The sequence below is a fragment of the Staurois parvus genome, unplaced genomic scaffold (genome assembly GCF_062004578.1).
Source record: "Staurois parvus isolate SC_StPar_1 unplaced genomic scaffold, SC_StPar_1.0 ptg000525l, whole genome shotgun sequence".
NCBI classification, from domain to species: domain Eukaryota; kingdom Metazoa; phylum Chordata; class Amphibia; order Anura; family Ranidae; genus Staurois; species Staurois parvus.
The window spans coordinates 6,883,132-6,902,882 of NW_028318321.1; the positions used below are offsets into that span (position 1 = coordinate 6,883,132).

Here is a 19,751-nt window from a genome sequence, read left to right on the forward strand (position 1 = left end):
CAAGAACGATAAAAGGAAAAAAAAAATGCTGAAAAATCTAAAGCACTAAAGCAAACCATGTGTGGTGTTCTCTGCATGCGACATCCTCAAGTATCACCCAGTAATACCTATTACATAGAAAAGAGAATAAAGAGTAATATTAAATCACAAATGGTACATGTGGCCCCCTGTTAGGTTAATGGGAAAAGTGAGATCACACAATGCCTGAAGGCACACCACCACTCTATTCTATCTTCAACCAAGTGGAAGGGTGCCTAGCCAGGCCTCCCACAGTTTAAAAAATTTACCTGGACTTAGTCACAGATTTAGATACCACAGAGACCAATGAGGCCCTCAGTCTGGTAAATTTTGCAGGTGGTGTGTTGCGTCTGATATAGTGTATATAGCAATCTCAAAGATGTCCTCCTTCTCCATGTCATACAGAGTGCCCTCTATGCTTCTTGTTTTGGTGGATACTTCCTGCTCTGATTGACAGGTAGAGGGAAAGTTATCAGCAGTGGCTATGCTGATAACCATTCTCCTCAGTGTATGCCAGAACACCACTGCACAGGCTGACAACACTGCAGTGAATTCGTTGCAGGTAAAATAACTGTTGTCATCCTGCTGGGGAGTTGCTGCCAGATTTCTCAGGTATGAGTACTAATCTGCATGAAATTGTCATCGGTTTCATGTGAAATGAATTGGTAATTGTGTCCCCTCCCTCTTTTATAATTTCGGTATAGCTCATCATTTGTTTTCTGACCCTTTGCTGATTATCGTAATCATTTATTTTTATGTGCGATACCTGTATAAGTAACCAAAAAAAAAAAGTTTCTTACCAAAATTTGGGTATAGTTGTAGTTTGAAGCCCATCTCCAGACAAAACATTTGAATATTGTACACAGTTTGGAAGGATTAAAAGTTTTATTGCTGTCTGACACCCACACCCTTTTAACCACTTGCCCTTTTGAGGATTTACCCCCCCTTAATGACCAGGCCTCTTTTTACTACTCGGCGCTGCACTAATTCAACTGATAATTGCGCGGTCATGCAATGCTGCACCCAAACGAAATTTATGTCTTTTTTTCACACAAATAGAGCTTTCTTTCGCTGGTATTTGATCACCTGTGCGCTTTTTATTTTTCACGCTATAAACAAAAAAAAACAAAAATTTTGAAGAAAAACGATATTTTTTACTTTCAAATATAAAAAATATATAGTAAACTCAAAATTAGTTATAAATTTAGGCCAAAATGTATTCTGCTACATGTTTTTGGTAAAAAAAAAATCCCAATAAGTGTATATTGATTGCTTTGTGTGAAAGTTATATCGTCTACAAACTATGGTATAGATACTGCAATTTACGCCATTTTTTTGCTATACAGCGCAGCGCTAGTTTAACGGACAATTGCGCAGTCATGCAATACGGTACATAAATGAAATTTATGTCCTTTTTTTCACACAAATAGAGCTTTCTTTCGGTGGTATTTGATCGCCTGTGCGTTTTTTTGGGGGGTTTTTTTGCGCTCTAAAAAAAAAAAGGCTGACAATTTTGAGATTTTGAGAAAAAAAACAATATTTTGGACTTTTTGCTATAAAACATGTCTAGTAAAAATCAAATGTCGTCATAAATTTCAGCCAAAATGCATTTTGCGACATGTCTTTGCTAGAAAAAACCCCAATACGTGTAAATTAATTGGTTTACGTGAAAGTTATAGCGTTTACAAATGGCGGGAAAGATACTGGGATTTTTAATTTTTCTTTTATACTATTAATGGCGGCGATCAGTGACTTATGGCGGCGATCAGCGACTTATGGCGGGACTGTGGCGGACATTCTGACACTGGGGGGGAACTGACTTGGGGTCACTAACATCCCCAGTGACACCAATACAGTGATCAGTGCAAAAAAAAAAAAAACCGCTGACACTGTACTAATGGCACTGGGGAGGAAGGGGTTAACTTTGTTATTTACTGAAAGGGTTAACTGTGTGAGGGGAGTGTTTTACTAGGGGGCGGGGGGGTGTACTGCAGGGGGGGGGGAGACACACTGATCGGGAGAGAGAAACTCTTCTCTCCAGCTCAGCATGTCAGGAGCTGACAGAGAACTGACAGAGAGCATGGCTGCAGAGCTCTTTCTGTTAGTGATTGCCGCTAATCGGCGGGACACAGCCGGTAACGACCGGCTGTGACCCGGCGACTGACATCCGCGGCCGTGATCGGCGGGACAGCTAGGGCGGTGGCGCGCCTTGCGTGCGCCCCCTACCTGTTTTGCAAACACACATTTTAAAATGTGGTTTTGCCCAGCCGTGCCGCCCTGCCGCCGTATTTCTACAGTGGCTGGGCGGCATGTGGTTAATTCTTGTCCTGGTGTCACAGGGACAAGCAGTGAGGAAAAAAATCTCTCCAAGGAGAGGACAGACCGCAATAAAAACCCACTCTGTCAAATACTTGGGGGGGGCATTTTGGCTAGAGTTGGGTTCTAAGAAATATTATCTCCCTTTTTTCTGCAATTCTATTTGTTACTGCTCAACTAACTACTTATCTTCTCCCAAAATAGTGACAGCTACAGGGGGACAATAGTGCTTCTGTTTTTTTGGGGGGGTTTTTTGTGACAAGTTCCTCAATATCCTTTGAGATAAAGTGAGGTTGTCCATGTTCTCTGCGTGAAGGATTGTGTCTATAAAATCTCAGAATAGAGGGCTCGTGTGTGGGCATGATGTCTCCCTCCCAAAAGAAATGCAATAATACAACACCCAGAAAAATGCCTAAGGGACTATGTGTTTATTAATCACTGTTTTCATTGTAGGCCACTAATCAACGTGTGACACAGACCCAGAAATTTACCCCTAAGGATTTAGTGACTGCAATTCGCAACCAAAATGAAGAACTTGGATTGATCCTAGATTTGACAAACACCGAACGCTATTATACCACTAAGGTAAAGACCAATGTGTGACATAGACCACAGAGGTCCTCTTTAATAACCCACAGTATGATGGGCCTCCATATCCTCACTGTTTTATTAAATTGTATGTAAACTCTAACAATGAACGTCTCCTGTTTGCTTTTGGTACTGTTAAAGCAGAACTAAATCCAACTATCATTTACAGCCATGGAAGCTGCCATCTTAGCCTCTGTTATGACATCAATTATTAGATGGCTTGATAGTTCATTTGAGAGCACAAGAAACTGACAGTTAAACTGACCATAGATGGAATGAAAATTTTGTCCAGCTCAGTGGGGACTGGTTTAGGTCTGATCAGTGTACGGCCATCCCTTTCAACAGAAGTCGTTTGTCCATCTAAAAGTAACCTGTTGATAGGGTGAAAACACTAGTTTTGTCATAATGTATAAGGTAATGGAAAATCAAGGAATCTACTTGCTTGGTAATAAGGTATTAAGTGCCGGTTCACATACACTATATTGCCAAAAGTATTGGGACATCTCTCCAAATTATTGGATTCAGGTGTTCCAATCACCTCCATGGCCACAGGAGTATAAAATCAAGCACCTAGGCATGCAGACTGCTTCTACAAACATTTGTGAAAGAATGGGTCACTCTCAGGATCTCAATGAATTCAAGCGTGGTACCATGATAGGTTGCCACCTGTGCAATAAGTCCATCCGTGAAATTTCCTTGCTACTAAATATTCCACGGCCAACTTTTAGTGGTATTATAACAAAGTGGAAGCAACTGAGAACAGCAACTCAGCCATGAAATGGTAGGCCATGTAAAATGACAGAGCGGGGTCAGCGCATAGTGCGTAGAAGATGCCAACTGTCTGCAGAGTCAATAGCTAAAGACCTCCAAACTTGTTGTTGTGCTAATCTGAAGGCAACACGATGTGTAGAGCACTTCATGGAATGGGTTTCCATGGCCGAGCAGTTGCATCCAAGCCTTACATCACCAAGTGCAGTGCAAAGCGTCAGGTGCAGTGGTGTAAAGCGCACTGCCACTGGACTCTAGAGCAGTGACGATGTGTTCTCTGGAGTGACGAATCACGCTTCTCTGTGTGGCAAACCATTGTACATGTCTAGATGCTTTGTGCTATCAGAGAGAATAGTAGGAGTTCTATAAATGGTGGAGAATGGCGAGTGGTACTCTTTCAGCAGCTGATGTTAATCCCTGCGTTGTCATAAAATCGATGCTGTAGAGATTTCTACAGTTATGCAGCAGCTAGTTGATCACGGGACAGACTTCATTGCAATTAAAGTGTTGCTAAACCCACAACTGTAAAATCAGTCTGTATATGCAGTAAAGCATGCTTGTTATATTCACTGTGGAACCTAAGGGATTAATCCTCTGCAGTGTGTAAAAACGCTGTTTGATCCTTACTTCTCGAATCCTCCCCTTCTTCCATTGTCCCTCTCTTATTGTCTGATAAAACATACAGTGTGGAGACACTCTGCACATGTTAATCTTAGTGTGCATTGCTAGAGAGTTGTGTTTTGTTTTTTTTTTTGTTTTTTTTTTTGTTTTTCTTTCTTGGGAGAATGCACGTGATAAGCACAGAGCCAATCGGCACTGTCCAGACAGAGGTAAGGGGTTTTGCATCCTCCTAGAGCAGAAAGAAAACTCCTCCTACAAGCTTTAACCAGTGCTCTGTTAGACAATGATGGAAGTCACAAGACTGCTATATACTGATGAGAAGAGGTATATAGCAGTTTAACTACAATAATTGCACTTCCATGTTCTGTGTACTGTGAGACCAGATATAGTGAATGCAGGGTCCTGGGTTTAGTAACACTTTTTAAGTTATGTCTCTGATGCTGTATGGCAAAAAGAAAAAATGTATCTTAACTTTCTTTTAACCACTTGCCTACCGAGAACGTTTCCTGCCCAGGCCAATTTTCAGCTTTCAGCCCTGTCGCACTTTGACAATTGCGTGGTCATGCAACAATGTACCCAAATAAAAGTTTTATCATTTTTTTTGAGATAGAGCTTTCTTTTGGTGGTATTTTGATCACCGCTGAGTTTATTTTTTACTAAACAAACTAAAAACGACAAAATTATAAAAAAAATTCTTAGTTTCTGCTATACAAATTTTCCAAATAAGTAATTTTTCTCCTTCACTGATGTGCGCTAATGAGGCTGCAGTGATGGGCACTGATAGGCTGCACTGGTAGGTGGCATTGACAGGCATCACTGCTGGGCACTGAAAGGCAGCACGCCTGTATGGCACTGTTAATCAGCATTGATGTGCACTTGTAGGCACTGATATGTGGCATTGATTGGCACTGATGGGGCTACACGGATCAACAGTGCCTATGTCCCCTCTGAGGAATGCCGCTTATCGGTTCTCCTCTCTTTGTGCTGTCAGCGTGGAGAGAGGACTGCCGATAACTGGCATTTCTTTGTTTTATATGCGATCAGCTGTGATTGGACACAGCTGATCGCATGGCAGAGCCGACGTCATCGGCTCTTTACTCTGGTGATCCGCTGTGTCCGAGGGACACAGCACACCACCGATCGCCGTGCGCCCCTGGGGGCGGGAATGTGAAGTTAAGAGTGGGAGGAAGGTCATATGATGTCCTCCCAGAACGAGAGAACTGCCGCCCATACGGCATTTCCTTATATGGTGGGCGGGAGGCAGCTAAAGTAAATATATAGTCGTTTTGTACACCGCTCAAAAAAATTATAGGAACATTTTTTTTAATCCGTATAGCATCCAGTCAGTTAAACTGGGATATTGATCTGGTCATGTAAGTAGCAGAGGGGTTTTTTAATCAGTTTCTGCTGCTTTGGTTTAATGAAATTAACAGGTGCACTAAATGGGCAACAATGAGACGACTCCCAAAACAGGAATAGTTTTACAGGTGGAGGCCACTGACACTTTTTTTCCCTACTCAACTTTGACTATTTTTCACTAGTTTTGCTTTTGGCTAGAGTCAGTGTCACTACTGGTAGCATGAGGCGATACCTGGACCCTACAGAAGTTGCACAGGCAGTCCACCTCCTCCAGGATGGCAAATCTCTAGGATGGCACATCAATATGTGCCATTGCCGGAAAGGTTTGCTGTGTCTCCCAGGAGAGTCTCAAGAGCATGGAGGAGATTCCAGGACACGGGCAGTTACTGTAGGGGAGCTGGACAGGGCCGTAGAAGGTCCTTAACCCATCAGCAGGACCGGTATCTTCTACTTTGTGCAAGGAGGAACAGGATGAGCACTGCCAGAGCCCAAAAAATGATCTCCAGTAGGCCATTGGTGTGAAATGTCTCTGACCAAACAACCAGAAACAGACTTCATGAGGGTGACCTGAGGGCCCAATGTCCTCTAGAGCTCGATTGGCATTTGCCATTGAACACCAGAATTGGCAGGTCTGCCACTGGCGCCCTGTGCTTTTCACTGATGAGAGCAGATTCCCCCCTGAGCACATGTGACAGAGGTGAAAGAATGTTATGCTGCCTATAACATCGTTCAGCATCATCGTTTTGGTGGTGGGTCGGTGATAGTCTGGGGAGGCATATCCTTGGAGAGATGCACTTCTACAGGCTAGACAATGACACCCTGACTGCCATTAGGAATCGGGATGAAATCCTTGGACCCATTTGTCAGACCCTACGCTGGCGCAGTGAATCCTGGGTTCCTTCTGGTGTGCACGACAATGCCTGGCCTCATGTGGTGACAGTATGCAGGCAGTTCCTGGAGGATGAAGGAATTGATACCACTGAATGGTCCCCACACTCGCCTGACCTAAATCCAATGGAACACCTCTGGGATATCTTGTTTCGGTTCATCCAACGCCGACGTTGGACCTCAGACTGTCCAGGAGCTCGGTGATGCCCTGGTCCAGATCTGGCAGGAAATACCCCAGGACACCATCCGTTGTCTCATTAGGAACATGCCCCAACGTGTCAGGCATGCATACAAGCACGTGGGGGCCATACAAACTAGTACCAATTTTTTTGAGTTGCAGCAGTAAAATTTCATCAAAATGGACTAGCCTGCTGCATCATTTTTTTCACTTTGATTTTTGGGGTGTCTTTGAATTCAGTCCTTTTTGTAGGTTGATCATTTTCATTTCCATCACACAATGGGGCATCCCTATGTTCCTAACACATTACCCAGTCCATATCCGTATAGATATCCAGCATGATATTTTTCCCCATTGAGATCTGATGTGTTTTCATAGTGTTCCTTTAATTTTGTTTGAGCAGTGTACTTTGATGATTTGAGATGAAAACTCAAGAGTCAATTTGGGCAATAGTTTTGTGTATGTGGGTGTCTTGCAGTAACTTCCAGGTGTCAGAGGAACTGTAGAACTCCGTAGAAAAAACAATTGTTAGGCCAAAACAAATCTTTCTGGCAGTAAGCAAACCTCAGTGCATTTATAGAACAGCTTGGGGCGCATGTTCATTTCTAGTGCATTTGCAAGGACAACAGCAAGGAAATATAGGCATAGAAATATTTAAAAAAGAAAAACAAAAGAAAGATGTGGTCTGGGACAAGTCTTGTTAAAGTAGTAGTATACTGCCATAAAGATAACAAAAAATCAGGCCCCCCTGCAGGTTTATGTCATAATGTACTAGTAAGCACCGCATATTAGCACATTGTGACAGACCTATGTGCACACTGATCCCTCCAGCGCAGCTGTGTTACTGCTCCCATATGCTTCCGTCTTCACCTGGTCTTCCTTCCAGGTTCGTTTGCAGCTGTACAAATGGCTGGGGCCACAGTGAGGACAATGGTGATGAACCCCGGTACAAAGATCTGGAGGTACGGCATGAGTATGCCGCCACTTCAGAGTGCATGCGCCAGTGAGGTCTCTGGCTGCATCCTGTGTGAATATTTCCTAAACCGTGCAAGTTTGAGATATTCACTGTACCTACAGGGAAGCCTTTTTATAGACTTACCTGTAGGTAGAAGTTAAAAAGTGGACTTTACTTCCATTTTAATAGCTCATTCACAGCAGCTGGGGCATGTTATGCTCTGTATATGTTCCCCTGTTGGTGTACATTGTGTAAAAGGGCAGCATGATGAATTATTTTTAACTTTGTGAAATGTTACCATTGACATTTAATTCAATGTGACATTTAATTCAACTCTGCTAGTTGTGGCATGATGTGGTGCAGCAGGTTTCTGCATTTTTACGCAAAGCACACCCACCACATCTGTATGGTGTGAACAGGACACAGAAAACAAATGTTTTCTTTGTACCCTGGTGTTGAAACTGTGTTTGATCCATGCAGATCAGCACAGCTCAAACGGACATTGTGGTAATGAACCCTTGAAGTGTATTTGATCAGTTAGTGTCTCCTGATTACTATGTAACTGATATTCCATGACTGTCCACTTTCATATGGTCATCATTGCACTATGACAGTATCTATCTCTGGTATGTAAGACTTCCGTTTTTAACCATTTTTTTTCCCCATTTGTAAAGGATTTGCCTAGGAGTGTGCAGTATGTGAAGCTACACACAGCAGGTCTCAAAATACCAGATGATGCAACAGTCCACCAGTTCAAGAGACTTGTCAGACAGTTTCTTTTTGCCAATGAAGATAATGGTAAGTTGGCCTTCAGCCTCTTCTTTCTTTGTGTTCACAGAAATGTATGTGTCTGGATCCACTTCATTGACTAAAATGGTATACTTTGTACTGTGACTTGGTCATTGTACTGTAGCTTTTTATCAGCTCTGAAAACTTAAACAGGAGTTATATTTTTACTTTTTATAAACCATTAAATATAATCTGAACATACTTGATAAGTACTTCTGGAAAGTACAGTTGGCTCTGTCTGGTCAGTTTGTTGAAGGACATTGTTCTCTGCTGAGCCTGTTCTAGTGTGAAATGACTGATGTGTATAGCAATGAATGGGCTTCAAGCATAGTTAGTAGAATTCATGTGTAGGTATGGGTACCTTGTGTTATCAGTTGTACTTTTTGCTTACAAAACTTCCTATTATAGTCTGACTAATCTTAATATTGAGCCAAAGATGCATACATAAAAATAATTGTGGAAAATTACTTAAAGTGAATCCTTAGGATTGAAATATGGTACTTTTTTCATTGTTTTTTAATTTTATTTTAGGGAGATCCTGTTGCCAGGGTCTTTTTTTTTATGCATGTGATTTACCTGTAAAATCCTCCTACTGTTCATGGGCACCTACCCTTTTAGGGCCAATACACACCTGCATCTGTGCTGACAAACAGCCTCTGGTGTGCACTAGAAGGATACTGTGATGAAGAGCCGTTCTCTATGCACTAATTACTTTAATAAAACTTTACTGAAATCTCACAAGTGATGTTTCATTAAATTCTATTCATACTGCAGTATTGCAATGCTGTAGTTTCCCTGCTGGTCAATGACAGACAGATGTTAGACACTCTGCAAAGAGAAGAGGGTTATGATGTAGAAGAAGGTAGTGGCAAATGTGGCTGTGCTAGGGGGAAAAAAAAAACATTTACTGGAGTGGTAAAAGTCCCTAGCAAATTCAAAGACAAGTGAATTAAAAAAAAAAAAAAAAAATGCTGATGTGTCTATCAGTCCTAAGATTTGCTTAAGTTACTATAGTCAACATAGTGACCTGGTTTTCTTTGCTGCTGTTCAAAAACACGCACACGTGTACACACACACACACACACACACACACATACATGTACGCACACGTCGACTCGCTGCCCCTGGCTTGTTGCTGAACAGTGAAGGTGAAGCACTGTGATGAGCTCATCCCTCTGCTCTTTTCTTCAGTGAGCATATACCTTGTTCCTATATGTGCTTTCCACTAATTGGCTCTTAGTGCTGCCACTCTGGCAAATTCAAGTACATCTAACTGGATTTGAAAATTAATTTTAAGTTTTGTCAATACGGTGCATTAATGCAAGTATTGTGTTTCAGTATCCCATTGGAGTTTAGTTTAGTGTATCTCCAGTTTTGCAGTCAAATTTTGAGAAACCCTGAACAGGTTTTGTGTTTCCTTTCACACAGCATACGTAAAATAGTTCTATGTATAGTCCTGCTACAATAAAACTACAAATTAAATTTTTTCAGGACTCGATAGGCAGAATGTATTGTTTATAATAGTTTGCAATGCGCAGTTTAGCGGACAGGCTGAGGGACCGTTCTAAAAATCATTAACATACATAGTACCTCCAAAAGCCTTTTTCTTTTTTTTTTTTTCTTCTCTCAGGTGAAAATAATGTGTATTTATTAAAGCAGTGAAGCATTGCACCAGCGGTCAGCAGACTCCTGCGGACCTGTTGGTATATCTGCTTGCCCGTACAAGCAAGCCGTTTCACTCTGGAAGAATCCATGAACTACCACAGTGCTCACATCGCCTTGGTAGTTCATTGAGAACTACAAGTCGACAGCCACTAAGGCTGTAGTCTTCTCATTCACAGAATACTGTGAATGAGTGACGCAGCCGGGTAGGCGGAGCCCCGCCCGGCCGCATATTTAAAGAATTTTGACAGCTAGTGGGAGGAGAAAAGCTGTTGGAGCAGGTGGTGGTCCTTTTCAAAACATGTTACACCCTGAATATGGGTGTAACATGTTATGAAAAGTTAACTTCTCCTTTAAGACCGACTGTGTTCAAGTCTAATTTACAGCGGATAATGAAACTGTATAGAAAGTATTTATTATGGTAAACCTCACAAGCCCCCTCCCTTACATAGAAGAAGAAACCTAGACAGGGTTTTTAATAGAGATATACTGCATAGTCACTCAATACAATTTTATTATACACTGTTCAAAAAAAATATTGAAAACACATCAGCTCCCAATGGGGAAAAAATATCATGCTAGATATCTATACTGATATGGACTGGGTAATGTGTTAGAAACATAAGGATGCCCCATCGTTTGATGGAAATGATCAACCTACAGAGGACTGAATTCAAAGAAACCCCAAAAATCAAAGTGAAAAAATGATGCAGCATGCTAGTCCATTTTGCTGAAATTTCATTGCAGCAACGCAAAATGGTACTCAGTAGTTTGTATGGCCCCCCCCTGTGCTTGTTTGAATGCCTCACAATGGCTGGGCATGATCCTAATGAAACGATGGATGCTGTCCTGTAGTATTTCCTCCCAGATCTGGACCAGGGCATCACTGAGTTCCTGGACAGTCTGAGGTGCAACCTGGCGGTGTCGAATGGACCGAAACATGATATCCCAGAGATGTTCTTTTGGATCACCACATGAGACCGGTCATTGTGATACATCAGGAGGAACCCAGGACCCACTGCACCAGTGTAGGGTCTGACAATGGGTCCAAGGATTACATCCAGGTACCTAATATCAGTCAGGTTGCCATTGTCCAGCCTGTAGAGGTCTGTGCATCTCTCCATGGATATCTCTCCCCAGGCCATCACTGACCCACCACCAAAAAGGTCATGCTGAATGATACAAGCAGCAAAACGTTCTCCATGGCTTCTCCAGACCTTTTCACATCTGTCACATGTGTTCAGGGTGAACCTGCTCTCGTCTTTGAAAAGCACAGGGCACCAGAGGTAAATCTGTATTCTGGTGTTCAGTAGCAAATGCCAATCAAGCTCTGTGGTGTCGGGCAGTGAGTACAGGGCCCACTAGAGGACGTTGGGCCCTCAGGCCACCCTCATGAAGTCTGTTTGATTGTTTGGTCAGAGACATTCACTCCAGTGGCCTGCTGGAGATCATTTTGTAGGCTGTGGCAGTGCTCATCCTGTTCCTCCTTGCACAAAGGAGCAGATACCGGTCCTGCTGATGGGTTAAGGACCTTCTATGGCCCTGTCCAGCTCTCCTAGGGTAGCTGCCTATCTCCTGGAATATCCTCCATGCTCTTGAAACTGTGCTGGGAGACACAGCAAACCTTCTGCCAATGGCACATATTATGTGCCATCCTGGAGCAGCTGAACTGCCTGTGCAACCTCTGTAGGGTCCAGGTATCGCCTCATGCTACCAGTAGTGACACTGACTCTAGCCAAATGCAAAACTAGTGAAAAACAGTCAGAAAAGATGAGTAGAGAAAAAATTGTCAGTGGCCTCCACCTGTAAAACCATTCCTGTTTTGGGGATTGTCTCATTGTTGCCCATCTAGTGCATCTGTTGTTAATTTCAATAACACCAAAGCAGCTGAAGCTGATTAACAACCCCCTCTGCTTCTTAACTGACTAGATCAATATCCCAGGACTTTAATTGACTTGATGCTATGCTGATTAAAAAGTGTTCCTTTAATTTGTTTTTGAGCAGTGTATAACATTAGTATTGTAATTTCAATACAAAAATATTTATACTTGAAAATCCACTATAAACTTGAAAAATATCTGTTAATGTTGTGCGTGCTGTCTGTCTGCTGGTCATCTTTCCACAACTTGCTGGATTCCCTACATGCTTTGCAGCTTCTCCTCCACTCTTTTTTTTTTTTTTTTTTCTTTTTTTTTTCTTTCAAATTCCAATGACTACATGGTCCATGGTACCTTGCTGCTTGTAGACATTTATGATGTGTCATTCCTATGACTATGCCTCTGAAACATCCTCCCCTCTGCCCTTCTGTAGTTTAGTAGGTAGACGCTGCGAAATGTGACACAGCAGCATCGTATCTACAGTACTTCAAGCAGGTAGAACAGTGTTGCCATGCAAATAGTCCATGTATCAAACTTACATGAATGTTTTTTTTTTTATTACGGCAGATAAACTAATTGGTGTTCACTGCACAACTGGGATTAACAGGACGGGATATCTGATCTGCAGGTAAATAATGCATAGTTCCTCAAAGGCATCATTTTTTATTTATTTTTCCTCACATGAGATGGGGCTGCCCACACACACTGCAAGGGCTGAATGCTTGTTTAGGTCTAGGGAAATGGATTTTCAATGCAGAGTCCATAGTCCTGCACAAGGATTCCATGGAACAGTCCACTGCTGAGGCCTAAGGGAGAAGAGGAAAGAGCTGGCAGCAGCATCATCCCCTGGGCTTAAACGAGCATTTAGCCCTTGCATTATGGTGGCAGCCCTATGCAAATGAGGATTTTAAATTTCCCTGGACTTTAAAGTATGTTTGGACTTTAAAGTATGTTTTCATATATTTAAATTACCAGTCCTTAGATGTGGTGGCCGCATAAGGTTTTTCTTTCATCTCTTCTTTTTTTTTTTTTCCCTGCACGTTTTCAAATGTTGATCTTGCCAGTTAGAGTTCCTGCCCATAGGGTGACATTGTTCACTCATTGTAATGTATCTACAGTGGAGCAGCATTTTCGCAGTGGGATGGAAAATGATAATGTGCATGACTGATTTATTTTTTTTAGCTGTCACCAGAACAAGAGATGAGTTTGAATCTTCCCTGGGGGACACCTGCTTCAGTGACAATTGTCCAAGAGGCTGGATTTCCTGCATTTTGTAGAAACTTCCACTCAGTTCCTGTTGGGTCTTCAGGGCATGAAGTAAAGGCAAATGTCTCCAATAGGTCACAGACCACAAAAAAAATTTGCTGACTGAGCTCTTTTCTTTTGTATTCTATCCAAAACACAAAAATGTGTTAGCTATAAATATATAATAAGTCTACAGAACATTTCTCCATAACATAGGACAGAAGTGTTCTTTAGTGCAGAGGTGAACTGGGCAAGGTTTGATAAGATCGTTTGAGAGTACTACAGATCTCACAGGGCAGCACTGAATTTTCTGGCAGGATCAACAGGTTCTTATTTTGAACTTATTGAACAGAAAATAAGATAAACCAAAATTTTAGCTGAATAGAACAAAAGGGAGCAGATAAAGTTCATTCTTGAGCTTTAGATATAATTTTCTTTTAAAGTGTTCTTGTTGCCATTTTCAGGTACTTGATAGATGTAGATGGGTGGCGACCCCTGCATTCAATTACCGGTAAGTATGATTGAGCACTATGCTTTTTCACCTCCAGCGCAGGTCTCTTTCATGCCTTTAAAAACAAATGTAGCGGTCTATCTTTTAGCTGCAAGTTCCTCGTGAGAATCTTATCAATTTTAAATGAAAATTCTATATTAGTGCAGTGATTTCACTAGGTTAACCCCCATCTATATCAGTGCTTTCAAAAACCTTCTAAAATGACTTTAATATATTAAATGTCATGTGCACAGTCCCCTAATTTTTATTGGATTATCACATACGGAACAACTGTAGTTTTGGGTGATATTTTACATAGGTTAAAAAAAAGACACAAGTCCATGTAGTTCAACCAATAGAAAATAAACAAATACATAAATTGAAAACCCTCTGTATACAGTATCCTATAACCACAGTTGATCAAGAAAGAGGAAAAAAAAATATTTCCCAGCACGCTTACCAGGTAGCCTGCAATAAAACAAAAAGTGGAGCTATACCCAAAAGGGGAATTTCCACTTTAAAGACTGGTCCCCTGCTCCCTATTAAGGATTGGCACCTTTTGGGCAGTGGGGGGGGGGGCAGTAGGTACCTGCTCCCACTTCCGCTGCAATCGCCTAGGCGATTAGAAACAGAAGCTGTCCTCCCCCCTCCATCCCAGTATTACAATACTATTCAGAAAGCACAGCGCTACTCGTGCATGCACCCGGCTGTGAAGCCGCAAGCTGTCACAGTCGGGTGCCCACACTGAAGATGGCAGCACTGGGAACACTGGATGGCTGGTGAAACGGGCTGCGGGGAGAACACAGCAGGATCGAGGGATAGGTGCTTGCCATGCCTCTTTCCAGTTTGGTTGGCCTTTGCACTTTCTCCAGTTTTCTGATATCCGTTTTGTGATCTGGTTCCCAAAACTGAACTGCATATTCCAGATAAGGCATTACTAATGGTTTGTACAGGGGCAAAATGAGCTAGTGTTTTGCTAGCTTTAGAAACTGCAGCTTGGCATTACTTGCTATACGTCTTTGATTTACCAGGACACCCAGAATTTTCTCCACCATTGATTCTCCCAGTTGTACTCCTCCTAGGATGTATGATGCTTGCGCATTTATTAGCCCCCAAGTGCATAACTTAATTTGCCACATATGCCTCATGAAAGTCTGCTTGTAAGTCTGAGTCATCCCAGATGTTATTTCACTACATAGCTTGATAACCTCTGCATGGTACTTTAAATCCCAAAAGCTATATCATTTATCAATAGGTTGAAAAGTACACCACTAATAACATTGGACGACTCAGAATGAGTCATTAATCGCTACTCTCTGAATACAGTCTTTTCGCCAGTTTTCTATCAATTTACAAACTGAATTTTCGAAGCCTATATATTTTAAAATGTATTTCCAGTCTAACCGTAAGCTTAAAGTGGTTCTAAAGGCTCAAGGGTTCATTCTTTGCATTAAGGTAAAAAACCTTCTGTACAACAAACCCCCTTCCCATACTTACCTGAGCCGATCTTGATCCAGTGATATGCATGAGAGCAGTGTCTCTCTCCTCTTTCTCCTTCCCCACATTACAGATTGATGGCAGCAGGAGCCATCGGCTCCTACTGCTGTCAATTAAATTCTATGACGAGGAAGCTGGGCCGAGGCTTGCTGTCTGTGTCTATGGACACAGACAGCGGGACTCGGGAGTAGGCCTGCACAAGTTCCCCTATAGGAAGTGGCTTCCCGCTGTAGAGGAGGAACCAGGAGTGCCAATGGGGAACCCAAGAAGAGGAGTAACGGGGTTTCTCTGTGCAAAATCATTACCTTTTTTTTATTTTTAATTTGTACCTTTTTTTTAGAATCACTTTAAGATTGTTCCTTCCTCCTACCGCTACCTGGGTAAACAAATGTGTATGGTTATTTTAGTATGGTCTGGTCTATCAGACATAATCACGCAGGATACAGGAGGGAATAGCAACAGGGACCTGGGAGCCTATGAGTGACATCATGGCTCCTCAATTCCCAGCTGATGTTGAGGGCTTCCTCTTCTGTCCTGCAGCCACTGCTCACTGTCATGGGATCTCATGAGCGGAGCAAATTAAAATACTGTAGGTAAATATTCACTTTTTTACACAGGGTAGTTAGCAAGAAGGGGGAGGGAACATTTTCAAGCATGGTTTGTTAGGCTGGAATTGCACTCTACCTTACACATTAGCCGTGTGTGCAGTGGTGTATTTACTCATTGTGCTGCCCTAGGCAACACTAAAATTGAGCACCCCCCACCCCATGGGTATCAGCACAACTCTCAGCCAGGGCCATCTTTTAATATTGATTGGAGCATGGGCAAACATTTTCTTGTCCCTTCATGCAATATTGTTTCCCACCCCAACATCACCAAAAACAAACACACTCACGCACACATAGACGTATCTCAAAAAACTTTAGTAATGTAAACATAAAGAACAAGTCCACACTCACTGGTTGCTAGAGGTTACTACACATCCGTACTGCTCAATGATTGGTTGCTAGAAGTAACTGCCTACCATGGCCGGTTGCTAGAGGTTATTACACATTATTGCTGCTCACTGCTATAGGTTACTGCTTATTACCGCTCAATAATTGGTTGCTAGTGGTTACAGCACATCATTACAATGGACCTCTTCCGGGGTTGGTGCCGCCCCCTGATTGCCACCCTAGGCAAACTCCTTGTTTGACTCACGGTAAATACGTCACTGCTTGTGGGGAACTGTCAAATACTTTGTTTTTACATACTTCATCATAAAAAGTAATCAAATTTGTATGACAACTTCAGTCTTTCATGAATCCATGCTGTCGCTTGTTAAAAATATTGTTTTCTAGCAAAACTTTTTTGTGGTCTTTTATCAGACCCTCCAATATCTTCCAGACTGCATAAGTTAATCTAACCAGTTTGTAGTAACTTAGTGAAGACTTTGATCCCTTTTTTAAATGTAGGCACTGCATTGGCTTTGTTTTATATTTTTGCGGGTGTAAAATTTGTGGGTTCTGTACTTGCTACTTTGTTTAGTATGGATTAGGAATAGTACACATCATTTTTGTTGTGTTCTAATAATTTTAGAAAGTTTTTGGGAGCACTGATGTAATTGGTAGGAAGTGATGCACTAATATGATTGGTAGATATGTTCCTTTTTCAATGATGTAGTAAATGGTTCACACAATATTTAATACTGAAATTTGTTTTAGCATTTGCAAATTCCCGTGGCCATCCAATTGAAGGAGCAGTTTACATTGAAGATCTAATTAAAGGACCTATGCGAAGGTATGAACACTATTCTCTGTATTTTCATTGTGTGCCAGAGAGGAAAAAGTAAATATACACAACCTCTTCCTATAGACACTTGGAGGCATATGTATAAAGCAATGAATGTGACTTTCAGCAAACATTCACTGGTGGTAATTCAGTCACTGACATTTATAAAGACACGCACTTGGAAGATTCCCTTGTAGTAGATGTTTGGTAAATGTCAGATTAATTGCTTTTTAAACAGACCGGACTGCACCCATGTGAAACGGGCCTTTAGATATGCTTTATTATTAATCTCATCCATGTATGCTATCGTATTAAAGACTTTTTTCTTTTTTTCATTTGTATTATCTGTTATTGTATATGAGACCATTTCCTAGGCTTTGTGCCACTTAAGTGGGCCTCAAAATATGATTTTCCAATAGAATACGTGTCCTGCTGACTGAAATGTGAAATTTCATGATAGATCCGCATTATTATATATACTTCTCTCTGTTGGTGGGATAAGTATAAATATGTAAAAATATCATAAATATGTAAAATTACAGATGCTATTAATTTTGTATTTGTTTTGTATAAGTAAAGGCAAAACTTCTTCCTTTTTTTTTTTTTTTTTGTGGATAGAATGTAGTGGGATTAGAACACCTGTCAGGTTTTTATTGCTGTCTGGGCCTCCATTGGGTAGATTCACCCTCTTTAATTGTCCTGTCTACCAAGAAAATCTCAAATTTTGGCTTGTCCCCGGATAAGTATTAGAGGGGAAATCTTCCAATAAGAACACCTGTTGGCTATAGGACAGGATGTGAAGGTAAATCCTCCCAATGGGAACACAGATCGTGAAAAAAAAAAATCGGACAGGTGTTATAACCTCCCCCTTACTCTATTCAAAAAGTGTGTTGGGAGGGGGTAGTTTGCCCACAGTTCTACTTTAATTTTTTTTATGTTTACTAAATGGTTTATTTTAAAGAGGCACAATGGGGTTGATTACTAAATAAGAGGAGTGCAAGATCTTGTGCAGCTGTGCATGGTAGCTAATCAAATTATAACTTCAGCTTGTTCTATTAAGCTTTGATTAAAAAAAAAAGAAAATAGCAGCTGATTGGTTTCTATGCAGAGCTGCACCAGATTTTGGTTGGCCTGCCTTTCTACTTAGATGAACTTTAATGGCATTCCAGTCTTAGTCCGTAGGGTTCATTATTGAGTTGGCCCACCTTTTGCAGCTATAACAGCTTCAACTCTTCTGGGATGGCTGCCCTCAAGGTTTAGGGGAGTGGCTATTGGAATATTTGACCATTCTTCCAGAAGCGCATTAGTGAGGTCAGGCACTGATGTCTGACGAGAAGGCCTGGCTGCAGTCCCTGCTCTTATTCATTCCAAAGGTGTTGTATCTGGTTGATGTCACAACTGTGCAGGCCAGTCAAGTTCCTTCACCCCAACTCACTCATCAATGTCTTTATGGACCTTGCTTTGTGCACTGGTTTGCAGTCCTGTTGGAATAGGAAGGGGCCATCCCCAAACTGTTCCCACAATGTTGGGAGCATGAAATTGTCCAAAATGTCTTGGTATACTGACGCCTTAGGAGTTCCCTTCACTGGAAATAAAGGGCCAAGCCCAACCCCTCAAAAACAACCCCACACCATAATCACCATCCACACTTGGCACAATGCAGTCAGGCAAGTACCGTTCTCCTGGCAACCGCCAAACCCAGACACATTCATCTGGATTGCCAGACAGAAGCGTGATTCGCCACTTCAGAGAACATGTCTCCATTGCTCTAGAGTCCAGTGGTGGCGTGCTTTACACCACTGCATCAGAGGCATTGCATTGCATTTGGTGATGTAAGGCTTGGATGCAGCTGCTCGGCCATGAAAACCCATCTTAGATTGTAAGCTCTAGCAAGCAGGGCCCCCTGAATCCTCTTGTATTCCTTTGTATTGTAATTGTACTGTCTGCCCTTATTTTGTAAAGCACTGCGATAAACTATTGGCTCTATATAAATCTTGTATAACAATAATTCTGTGAAGATCTCTACACACTGTTGTGCTAATCTGAAAGCCACACGAAATTTGGAGGTCTTTAGCAATTGACTCTGCAGACAGTTGGCGACTTCTGCACACTGTGCGCTTCAGCATGGTCTGACCCCTGTCATTTTACGTGGCCTATCACTTGGTGGCTGAGTTGCTGTTGTTCCCAGGAAATTTCACGGATGGACTTATTGCACAGGTGGCAACCTATCGTGATAGCACGCTTGAATTCACTGAGCTCCTGAGAGCGACCTATTCTTTCAAAAATGTTTGTAAAAGCAGTCTGCATGCCTAGATGCTTTATTGAAGCCGCCATTATCAAATTTTCCTTTTGAACGTGTCCTGGCTGTCATTCTGGTGCTTTGACTTCAAAGTTGTCTGGATTGCTGACTGAGAACAAGCATAGGGTTAAGTAGTTCTGACTCTTGTTTACAGCATGCTTGTTCTGGAACAATAACTGACTCATATAATGCCTAAAATGGCAGCTTCCTACTTCTCTCATGACAGTCGCTTTTAAAGCGGTATTAAACCCAAACAAAAAATGTAATATATTACAGCTTCCTAATCCTTCGATATGGTAGCTGCATTAGTTTTGTTTTCTTAGGCTTTTTCACCTGATGATCTTGCTAGTAACACACTTGTATTACATTCTCTTCACTATGGATAAAGGAGCAAGAGAGACAACTTTGGATGGCATCATTGTTATTCTGGG

General features: G+C 41.7%; 1 protein-coding gene across 1 annotated transcript in view; it reads left to right on the forward strand.

Annotated features, from left to right (window-relative positions):
• Positions 1-19,751, forward strand: part of LOC149451711 (uncharacterized) — a 61,509-nt gene that overhangs the window by 25,577 nt on the left and 16,181 nt on the right. Inside the window, exons 3-7 of the mRNA XM_089690289.1 lie at positions 2,788-2,919; positions 8,366-8,489; positions 12,587-12,647; positions 13,729-13,775; positions 16,955-17,030. Coding sequence (XP_089546415.1) covers positions 2,788-2,919; positions 8,366-8,489; positions 12,587-12,647; positions 13,729-13,775; positions 16,955-17,030 — 440 coding nt within the window. The remainder of the gene's footprint in view (positions 1-2,787; positions 2,920-8,365; positions 8,490-12,586; positions 12,648-13,728; positions 13,776-16,954; positions 17,031-19,751) is intronic.